At 38.2% G+C, this 11,726-nt stretch overlaps 1 protein-coding gene across 1 annotated transcript; it reads right to left on the reverse strand.

Moving 5' to 3' along the window:
- Positions 1-626: 626 nt before the first annotated feature.
- Positions 627-10,997, reverse strand: LOC139744307 (dnaJ homolog subfamily C member 8-like). The gene is made up of 8 exons (XM_071654754.1): positions 10,916-10,997; positions 8,104-8,205; positions 6,505-6,561; positions 5,844-5,910; positions 5,199-5,293; positions 4,192-4,263; positions 3,079-3,246; positions 627-2,289 (listed from the first exon to the last, which is right to left on the reverse strand). Exons 1-8 carry the CDS (start codon positions 10,994-10,996, stop codon positions 2,170-2,172), a joined length of 762 nt encoding a protein of 253 aa, XP_071510855.1. The 5' UTR covers position 10,997; the 3' UTR covers positions 627-2,169.
- Between the last annotated feature and the right edge of the window lie 729 nt (positions 10,998-11,726).

An 11,726-nucleotide genomic window follows, 5' to 3' on the forward strand; every position in this document is an offset into this window, starting at 1 on the left:
GCTGGTTTTGCCTACTCTTTGCTGTTGTGGGCATACTGAATTCTATAGGCCTATTCACTGGGTCTGAGGATACATGACATCCATTTTTATGATAAGAGTAATACAATCTCTCCCTGATTGCATCCAGCAGGTGTCAAAGGTTAAAATCCCTTCTGGATGCTAACTGTTTCTTCTCACTAACCACTTTAATCACTGACTTTCAGGCAACATTCTCAATAGCACACAGTGTGGATACTTCAGAGCTGAAGCCAAAGTAGTAAACTCGTTTTTGAAAAACTTTTATATTTTCACAAACAGCTTTTTCTGTTTGTTTAAAAGTGTGATATTGTTTGTGTCTAGCATGGGCCAAACAATAATAGACTACAAAGAAGTGGCTTGGAAAACTGTAACATGGGATTTGTCTTCAAAATTACACTGTGTACATGGAAACTTGACTTGATTGTTGTTGCTTAGATGATTCTGTTAGCAAATGACAAAGGCTACGCTACAAAAAAAAAAAAAAAATCCATAATCAAATACAACTTCACGAAATTCTTATTATCTGCCAGGATCGTTTCAGAGGCTGTCCATAATACTATACAATTGTACAAAATATACCACAGTTTAGAGAAAGCATAGGTGGTGGTACAATTTTGAATCTCTGGGATTCCAGTTTGGCCAGGTTGTAGTAAATGTAATAAAAATTTAAAATTTCCATTTGTCCGCTGAACGGGTAATGATGAACTTTGACCACAGGGGCTTCGAGTAGTTTACCGGTGCAGATGCTGCATCTACACATTAACTTTCCTCTACACATTTAAGGTTTGGTGAGAATCTATCTGTCTTGACTCGGTTGTGCATCTACCAAAACAGTACAGGAATCTACACAAATCAAATAAATAAATTACAGTTTGCACATCATTTTTTTTTAAAGAAAAGAGAAAACAGGAGAAAGAAAAGACACATGGAAAATACATGTAGTGTGTAATTTGTCATTGGTTTTGCTTGGAAAATGGTGAACATTTCTGAACGAAGAAACAGGAAGAAAATGACAAAAGATATAACGTAATACACTGTATGAACTATATTGTGTCAACTTTGGATATTGCATTTCCATAACATTATTCACGGCCAAGGAAATCATGACAGTTTGTTTCTAGCCTGAAAAAAAAAACAGCAACAACAAACAAACATGATAAACAGTTTCAGTAAGAATTAAATGGTACAACAATAACAAAAACAGAAAACATTCAATTGACACAGTGACATTTAATCAAACAAAAACTTTCTTAAACGAATATGTACACAAGTTGTTGGAATTGTGACAACATGCCTTGTATCTGAGCCTCAAGAATGCCTGCCAAAGGTAAAGTTTAACCTGCCATGCTCCATCTACTTGGCAGTACATCAACAAACTGCCGATGATGTCCCAGCTCCACCTGGTGACGGGTTGTAGCTAAGAGGACCACAGCTGGGTGAATCTTGGACATTAACACACAGTTTGGTCTGGCTTCTATTCCACCTTATTGACTATCAGTAACCCAAGGTCAAACCAATCCAATGTCAAAGTATCAGAATAAGAGTTTCATGAATCCTGAATCACACTTTTCTGTGCCAAAGGCAGACTTCCTGCTGTTTTACGACAAAATTGGAACTCTTGATCAAAGTAATCAGCTGACTACATGCACATTACTTACCAAATCATTGACATCATTACGTGGAGAAAACGAGTACACAAATACCAAGTGCATCACAAATGAGTGAGGTACATTTGCTATACTTGTATTTTCTAAAATCTGAGAAGTCCATTACTATTCTTTCATCAAGAGAATTTAAACAACAAGATTTTCAAAAATAGAAAACGGGTCAATCCAGCATATCCACCAGAACACAAGTTCCCGAGTTCATCAGGTGACTTCCACAATGAGTGACTTTGGTTTCTCCTGCTAGTAATATCTATCAACTTGTGAAAATAACACGGCTCGGTATGGATTCAAGGTATGGCTCGTTTTCCTGCTGGGCTGCATCTGGTTGCTATGTGGGATGAAGTGTCCTCTTCTCTAGTTGGAACTCCTTGCTCTTTCATCCTCTGCTACTTTTGACAAGTCTCTATGTACAAAGAAGGGTATCCATAGATCCCCTCGGTGATGGCTCTTGTAAGTTCTTCCCATCATTACTGTCATACCAAACCTATCTCTCTTCCAACTTTGGCTTGGGTGGTTTGAACGTCATCCTATTCTTTTTCTTCTTCTTCGCCTTATTGCTGTCACTGAAATCGCGCCAGTTGTGGACCCGTTTTTCTCTCCCCGCCTGACAGATAGGGAAAGATGAGAAAAGATTATCACTGAACAATAGAATCACAGACATGCTTCTCAAGTGGCTTGTATTGTAAAAAGCGCTACAAGTGCTATATATGCAGACAGGCAAGACACTAGCCAATTGGCAAACAGCACTTTGTTGTTGCTATGGTAATCTATCACTGCATGCTCTCTTATAACCGTAGTAAGCCTCAGGTAAAATGGGACAATGCATATCCTAAGTAAACTGAAATATATACCGTACATCAGGCATGTTGCATACAGCACATATTTTGTGAGGTTTTTATTATTGCAAATTTTGCGAGTCGGGTTGTATTTGTGAATGTGAAAACACAGAAAAATATCAACTCTGATCCTAACACTGATGTAACACCCACACATGCATTTGACCGTGCAGTACTGTACTAACTACTAACAAAATTATCAGGAAGTCCTGATTCGCTAAAAAAATTAGACTCGCTAGATATGATATGGTGTATACAAAACAGTACAGGCAACTACCATTACAACGAAGTAATATGGTCCAGCAACTTTCTTTTGTTGTATCAAAAATTTGTTATAGCCGTACAAATAAAAGTATATAAACATATACAGATAATGACTTTGGCACCTGAATTTTTACTCGGTTGTAATGAAATTTTGTTTGTTATAATGGGGATGCACTGCATTCTTTAATGGTTGAGGAGTGTAAAATCTACACTTTCACATTATGACAGAAGAGTAATTTAAAATCAGGACATGACATTTAAATACGTGTATTGAGGATTAAAAAGTGACATACCTCCCAGTCTTTCTGCCACTCCTTCTGTTTCTTGGCCTTGTCCTCCTCTGCGATCTCCTCCTCCCGCTCTCGTTTCTTCTGTCTTGCCTCCTTTTCCTCTATCTCCTTCCTCCTGATGGCATAGTCAGCAAACAGCTTGATGGTTTGCTTATGCAGTGTCTCTTTGTACTGTAAATCAAAATAAGCCCCTTCATAATCACAGATTGTGTTTACATGTGTACCACAGAATACCACCATCACCACCACAAAAAAAAACAAAAAAATAAAAAATGAAAATTACACTTTCTAAATGAGTAGCATCTTGAGAGCTGAAGATCATTTCTCAATAGACAAATGATAAAAATAATGTCAAGATCAGAGATGAACTATGACCTCCTGAAGGGGGAATATATTCTGTATGCTTTTAGCAGAGCTCAACTCTAACTCTTTACCCTGAGTTATAAGAGAACCATTAAATTTGAGATGTCTATGACTGAAAAGACAAAAGAAGAAAAAAAAAAGAAGTTTTGGTTTGAAATGTACCAGCAATAATTGTCTCCCCTTTTGGAGTCATCAGATTTTTGTAATTACTTTAAAATCAGTGGACATGATGCACATACAGCAGGGGCGGATCCAGGAATTCCGTTAAGGGGAAGCGCCTTTGCAAACTTAAAGAGGGGCGCACGCACCCACTCCCACCATTTTTTCTATTAATTTCTTTTGTTTTAACCAAAAATGAAGAGGGGGCGCGCGCCCAGTGCGCCCCCCTCTGGATCCGCCACTGTATACAGTATTCCTTCTGATGTCACTCAAACAAATGAAAATTTTGATTAATGTGCTGTTTGATGGTAGATACATCAACTCATTTGTTTTAATACACATAACTGTGATCAACAGAAATGTTTTGTGGAAATGTGTAACACATTATAACTCTTCTTTATTAACATCTGTTCTCCGAGACAGTTCCTCCTACCATTCTGTCGATTCAATTCTCCTCTCTGGAGTGAAATCTACATCAAACTTAAAGTGTAATGTCACTGTTATAACACTGTGACATGCCAATCTACAAATCAGCCATCCAGAGTTGAGGCATGAATTCACAATCACAAGAAATAATCATAGCAGTGGCTTTACCTTGGCGGGATCATCCTCCTCAATAGCTGTGGGCTTGCCATCACGTTTCAACTGTTTCCTCTTCTCTGAAAGCTGTAAGACATATTAACAGCACAAGCAAAATAAAACCCAAACATAAAATATATCGCTAAAAGAGAATATCTGCTGTCAAAGTGATGGATAAAAGATAAAATTCAGTCTTGTGAGAGACAGTGCATTACAGACTTTGTGAGAAATACATTTCTCATACATTTTCAAATTCTTACTACTCTTGTCCAAAGAACCATGGGTGGCATCTAGTAAATGATTTTGCATGTAAGACAGTGGGATGTCTCTTCAAATGGGCAAGACTGCTAAGATGCCCAAGGCCAATTGTACTTAACTTTGCAATGTCATCACTACATTTCCTGTTCTTGTTTTTTGCCACAATGTCATTCATAGTGTTTGTAAGTCTGCAAATTTCACAGTGCATTACAATTCTTTTTTTTTTTTTTAAATAACCAGGGGCACAATATACATTAAAAAAATTGCCTGTCATGCAAGAACAAAGACAAACACTGTACAACAACAACCATCATGACAAACAGTTTGACAAGAGAGGTGATAGCAGCTCTACTAGCCTAGAAGTAAGGCATGTTGCTTCATACCCTTCCTAAAATATGCTGGTCTAGAGATCTCATTGTTGCTCTGCAGGCCAATGAATGGATGAGTTATTAACATGGGTAGACAGAATTAGAAGAAAACAATCTTCGAGGACATCATCTGAAGCAAGACAGCAGTAAAGTAACTGGCTTGCCTAAAAGATAGTAGTTGATGATTCAAAGTGGTGGTATGCTGTTCAATCAAACATTTCTCCAAATGTGAGAAGGTTTTAAACAAACTAAGAACAGCTATGAAATAACAAATACAGCACATCTTGCATGCATTTAAATGCAATATTGTCAAGATACAAGGTGCGATACAATGAAAACAATTACCTTGCACACACCTCTTTGTTTTAGTTCTGCTTACTAAAGATGACATCTTACCAAAAACTCTGTTTTCTGCTTGGCTTCTTCTATCGTGTCCAGAATACTTTTCCTCTGGGTGTCATCCTCTAAAATCTTCATGGCATTACTGACAGCTGGAATGGAAGTAAATGGGAAAAAAAATTACTTCAGAAAAAGACAGAATTTGACTTAAAAAAAGAGAGAAGAAAATCGAAGATTGCTCTGCGAAGACAAAGTACGAGAGGAAAGTGGATATATGAAAAGAAACATACTTACAAGGTTACTCTGTAAGTTACGTATCTAGAGAGTGTAATTTTTCGTAAATAGGGACTTTCCAACAATTTTGCGAGTGGTTGAATTCTTGATCATGGAGCGCGGTAATGAACTGAGAAAATTATGCATGCATGTTGTATTTACGTCAGGATCAAAGTTAATATTTTCGCACGGTGAATAATTCGCAAATACACCCAACTCGCGAAATTCATGAATAATAAGAATCCTGCAAAATATTATGTTGTATACAAATTTCTTACTGTATAACTATTACACAATGGAGCAAATATTTGTTATACATTGTACTTCTCAATTAAGAATGAATTGAAATAAATGGAGAGGCGCATTGAGTTCAATGATTCATGCATGTCTGCGTTTGACCCAATGGCTAAATATTGGAACGAAACTCACCATCAAAGGCTTTCTGTGCACGGTCTCTGTCATCTAAGTTCTTGTCAGGATGGACCAGAATAGACATCTGATTAAAGGTGAAAGACAAGGGCAAAGATGAAGTGAATACAGTGAATATTGAAGGTAAACAGTCAGTGATGACAAATATCATGATACAGCAAGTTTCATGTCCTCAGGAAGCTATGTAAACAGACACATATTCTCATACACAAGCATGCCTTCAACATACAAAGTGTCACAGCTGTCCTTTAAGGTTATAATTATACACATTAGTAGCTGTTGCATTGTTGCTGTGTCTGTATACAGGGACATAAGTCACATAACTACAGCATACTTCAATGATGCCTGGACAAAATATTGTTATCTTACTGAATTACTGGTAGCATCAAGGGTTTATGACAGTATTCACCTAATGAATCTTTAGAACTTGATATTACTAGATCTTAGCTGTCATTCCTTGAGCCTATGAGTAAAATTAGAATATAATTTGCAGGTATGCACCAACATATCACATATCTTCATAACCAAAGCAATACTGTTTTTTAGTCACTGATAATTAATGTGCTCACATAAAAATGCAAACATTGCATGAATTTCATGTGTAATGAAGATCCTTTCACAAACATAGTTATGGCCCCATCATGGCCAACTCTGTTCTTACCCGTCTGAATATCTTCTTGATGTCAGGGACGGGCATGCCAGGATCAACTTGCAAGACCTGGAAGAAGAAAAAACAACAACAACATGATGAGAATGAGAAAAATAATAAAAGGGGGTAATGTGACATAAACACAGCCTCAGCACAAGAGAAAAACAGAGAAGAACTGGAGCCATACATGTATATTTATTTTTTATTTTATTCATTTCTAATCTTTTGTCAGGGTAGCCCATTCACCAATAAATAGTGGTCTTCCATGGAGCCCTGAATAATATTGATGAACATATGTACATTAAATAGCAAAACGTATACAGAAGATGACATATACAGTGTAGATACATACCAGCATACTGTACATTGCAAAGTAACATAATAAAAGTACATGCCACAGTAAGAGTTCACCAGAATGCCGAAATAACAATTAAAACGCTATTATACAGGAATGATAAGCTAACCCAGAATAAATTTTGTGTGTTACTTATAAATAACAACTTTGCTTAAACAATCTCTTAAATGAATATATGGAAGAAGCTGATCTAATTGAATGATCTAGCCTGTTCCATTCAAGTAGAGAAGATACAATTGGGCTGCACTTATGACAATCAGAGCAAAATCTTGGCACACATAGACTTCCACTGTCTATTAGCCTTGTATGATGTTTATGTACATCACTAGGCTTAACTAAGTGCACCTGAAGGTACGAAGGTGCTAAGTTATGGACGCATTTATATAGCATCATAACGCGACTGAACTCAAAACATTTGTCTAGTGTCATCCATTTTAGACTTTTGAATAAATCAGCCGACGGTGTGTCATATGTTTTGTCCAAAATTATTCGTGCTGCCCTCTTTTGAATTTTTTCTAGCTTAGTTGTATGGGATTGAAATCTGTTTGACCAAACAACAGAACAGTAATCAAATTGCGGTAACACTAGACTATTATAAAGTAATTTTAGGGATTGTTGGGGCAAAAAGGTCTTTGCTCTCTTTATCATGCAGACACTTTTCTGGGTACGTTTACATACATTTTCGATTTGTTTAGACCATTTCAGTTCTTCATCAATTAAAACACCTAAACATTTGGTGAACTGAACTCTTTTAATCAGACTACCATCTAATGTAATACTGAAATTTTCAATTTTCCCGAGATTAGCACGGGAGCCGATAATCATGACAGAAGTTTTGTCAGTGTTAAGGACGAGACAATTTTCCTTAATCCACCCCATTACTTTGTTTAGTGCAACAGTTATCTTTTCTTCTAAAACTGCTGCGTCATTAGCACTGACAGTGAGGGTCGTATCGTCAGCGTACATATCTATAACACCTTCTGAAGTACACTCGGGTAGACTGTTGACATAAATCGAAAATAAAAGGGGACAAAGAATTGACCCTTGAGGTACACCTAATTTAATTCTATATCTCTGTGCAGTTGAAAGGTAGCATCATGAACATACTGAACATAAATGTACATTTATTTATTAATTGGACCAGCTCTGAAATGAGTTTACCAGAAAGTTGATACTCTGATGTCAAAATGGAGAATTTATATATTGAGCAAACAAGACATCATATTTCCCAGGACGGCCATGCAATGTTCTCTCACCTCATATGGATTCAAGTTGAAGTATGTGCTCCCTGGTCGGAGCAGCCTGTCAATCTGCTGCTTTGGTGTCAAGACGGAATCCCTCTTCTCGATGGCTTTCACCTGCAGGGGGAAAAAAACCAGCTGATATGTTGGGTTTCTAGTCTGAAAATTCCATTGGATCTGTCCGGTAGTCTGAAGCTAGATACTCCACAATGGATATTCTTAAAGTATACAAGTATCTTAAATGGCTGGCAGCACACCAATCTTATTAGACAGCACAACAACAACAACAACAACAACAACAACAACAACAACAACAACAACAACAACAACAACAACAACAACAACAAATAAAAACATTATATTTACAGTCACACTTTGGGTGTGTTCCAACGCTCTCCTAAAGCAAACCACACCATAGGGCCTACCGCATCCGTGCCAGAGGAGTGCTCAAACGCTCCTTAACTTAAGTGTACTGTGCCGAGTCGAACCGAGCCAAAAGTGGACCAAAAACACACCAAAAAGTTAGCATGTGAAGCATGCTTGTAACACGCACATACGTCAAAATGCAAAGAATTCCCTCTCTTTGTCCTGGACATCTGTTCGTAGAAAAATAAGTGCGTCGGGGTGAATGACCCTGTTTCTATAAATTGTGTGACCCCTTCTAAACATAACTCATGGGGTACGCTTTCTTAACCCGTTGAGGACGAGTCCCGAGTATACTCGGGCAGGTGTCTATGGGAAATGCGTGTTGTAGCAAAATCAAACCGTCCTCAACGGGTTAACAGAGTGCTGAAACGCTCCAATGTGGCACAGTATGGTTCGGTATGCTTTGGTTTGGTTTGCTCTGGTTCGCTTTTGAGCGCTTGAATGCACCCTATGAGCTATGAGAGATGTAATACTGTATACGCTGTTACTTTCGTGTACAGGTATTTTTTGCAAATGAGGAAGTTATAGACATTTTCATGACATGTTGTTTTTCACCAATTGACTGCAATGCTAACGTAAATGCTCTATTACCCAAACGCATGGACACATTTTGGCATGTTGTTCAATTTGCTATCCAACTGTCATTCGCATGAAAATAACAGCCTATACAGTATTGTAAGACAAGAAAAGACAATTGTAGCAGAGGAGCATCTAGTCTGGCCACTGCTCTGACTGAGTGTAGTGTCACAATGTTGATGAGATGGCGGCTCAAACTCTTGATATAAAAGTTTATGGTACCCCTCTCTGAGGGAAAGTAGGCAGTCATGGAACAGAGTCATAATGTGAAAACCATCTTCCTGTAAATTGATGATGACAAACACTGCACTCTACTAGACTATTGCAATACAAGTAAAGTGTGTGATCCAATTCTTGTTGGGGAAATGGTATGTGCAATTTTGATGCAGTTGGGTGGCTGGGCAAGTCTTCCTAATGTCCACACCCCCCCCCCCCAGCCTACTAAAATTTAGTTACATTGTATGTTCTACATGCATGTACATGTGTTTTACAAGTAGATGCCACACTAGACAGGGGGCTGACCATACATGTCCCAATGTCAGATAAGAAGCCCACCAAGAAGAGACAGATACCATTGGTCTATACCAGACTAGCAGACTAGAACTTGAACTCATGAAGTCTAGATCTAACTTAAGACACGTCTTAGATGAGAATGAGATCTAAGTTCTAACGACGACGTTTACTTTAAGTTTAGCCATGCCATTTTAGACAATAAATATAGTATGAGTAACTGCCTCAGTAATTCGAAAGCGGCAGTGCAGCCGTTCGCAATCGCATCCAAAATAAAATTTTCGGTACTTCTTAACATAACAATTAAAAAATAATGGTCCAAGAAACTTGATTTTTTTGTCGTTTTCCCGATGCTCATGGATTTTGAAAACATATCCTCACATAAAATAGAACTTTCGCGAGCCGATGTGGGCCGCCATTTTTGTTCGGAAAGTGGATGTTACCATCGAAAAAATTCAGAAAAACACGAGAAAGACATCAACAGCACCGCCAGAATTGCGATCTTGTTTGCGGCCAATGCATGTGCGCCCGCTATTTTCACGTGCTTTCGCAATGGGAATTGGCGCTTACGCAATGTTCGCGAGACATGTGAAGGCGTTCAGCTGAAGATCGCGGAGCACGCGCGCATTGCATAGGGATTGTACATCGTGCCGCAAGCAGAAATACTACGTCGCATATCGCCCTTATCGGCGAAAATTGTGCCGGGTTTTGCCCTGGTAAATCATGAAAACTGCGTCGGTCAATGGTAAATTTCTTTCATGAAAACAATTGCGTTAATAATAATGAATAATCTTGTCTATGATATATGAAATGGTTGAAAATAATTTGCCTGATTTGTTTACAAGTTGGAAAAACCCTTAACAATGCTTACACTGCCGCACACGGGATATTTTAGTTTTTACTCTGATCTAGATCTATCTGGTATTCTACTTTCTAACATTGAAGTTAGACCAGAGTCTAACCTAGGCGTTACTTCTTTAAACTTACGTTATAGAGTTTATTTACTTCTAACGTTAGTTAGAGCCTAGATATCTAAATATTACCCCCAACACTTGCCAAATATGTGCATATGTGCGTGCATCCCATCATGCGAAGCACGGCGTAATCTAATTGCATCACACATACTAGCACAATACAGTGTCTGCAAGACAGTGCTAACAAATTTAGCAATATACGGGACCGGTCAAAGAACCCACGGAACTATTGCTGCCATTTAATGTATCAATAGAGGCTTTTTACCTCTTTCATGGAAAAAAATACCTTACTCAGATCGTTCAGAAAAGAAATATCTTTCAGATATCAAACATATTCATACCTGGCTCATAAACGATGAAAAATCAGCTTCATTTTTGGTCGATGTTTCGGCGCCTGCCGTGTTGCTCGACGGGGCTGCCATCTTGGCTTGCGAGTAGTCTCGTATCGCAGTCGCGGAGCTGCATGCGGCGGATCGCAGATGTAAAGAAAAACAAAAATAGAATGCTAATTAGGCCTATAGTGCGCCCCTATATTATAGGCCCTATGAGAATGAAATAAAAATCTTGAAAAAAAAAAGACCAAAAGAAGGAAGAAAGAGAATATGGAGGAAAAGATGAAAGAAGGAAAGAGAAAAAGGAAGGAAAAAGTGAGAAAAGAAGATCTGAAAGAAAAAAGCTGAGATTTGCTTATGTCATGGTCACTATAGGCCTATGCTGAAAAAAGCAAAACAAACCAAACAAACCTCAAACCGACAGCCTAACAAATTAATGAAGTAAAGTTTCGTCTGTCATCATCATTTTGACAGAAGCCGCACCAACCAACCGGCGCGCCGAAGTGAAATTATTAATTAATGAAGCTATGCGCAATCTCGTCTGTTGATCACTGTTCAATCAAATCTAATGAAGACATCAAGCCTATATCACACTCAGCAATAGAAAGTAATGATTGACGTTGGTACGTTCAGTGAAGGAAATGCTCTGCACTGCATGGCATGACATTTTGGGTGTCTCAGCTCTGGTGGGGATGGAATGAGGGAACAGGGTGTCATTTATGTATTTTCTTTTTAATAAAAGATGTTTGTCCAAGATCCTCTGTCACAAATCCATCACTAAGGTCTAATGGGATATAGAGGATTCTCACATCTCCCCCAA

The sequence above is a fragment of the Diadema antillarum genome, unplaced genomic scaffold (genome assembly GCF_040938485.1).
Source record: "Diadema antillarum isolate AM-2024a unplaced genomic scaffold, OU_Dant_1.0 seq00001157_RagTag, whole genome shotgun sequence".
In the NCBI taxonomy this organism is placed as follows: Eukaryota; Metazoa; Echinodermata; class Echinoidea; order Diadematoida; family Diadematidae; genus Diadema; species Diadema antillarum.

Coding starts and splice junctions, on each gene's coding strand:
- LOC139744307 (XM_071654754.1), bottom strand. CDS start 10,996: ATGGCAGCCCCGTCGAGCAACACGGCAGGCGCCGAAACATCGACCAAA. Junction 8,206..10,915: donor TTTCATCGTTTATGAGCCAG/GTATGAATATGT, acceptor TTCCCCCTGCAG/GTGAAAGCCATCGAGAAGAG. Junction 5,911..6,504: donor TCAAGAAGATATTCAGACGG/GTAAGAACAGAG, acceptor ACCTTTAATCAG/ATGTCTATTCTGGTCCATCC.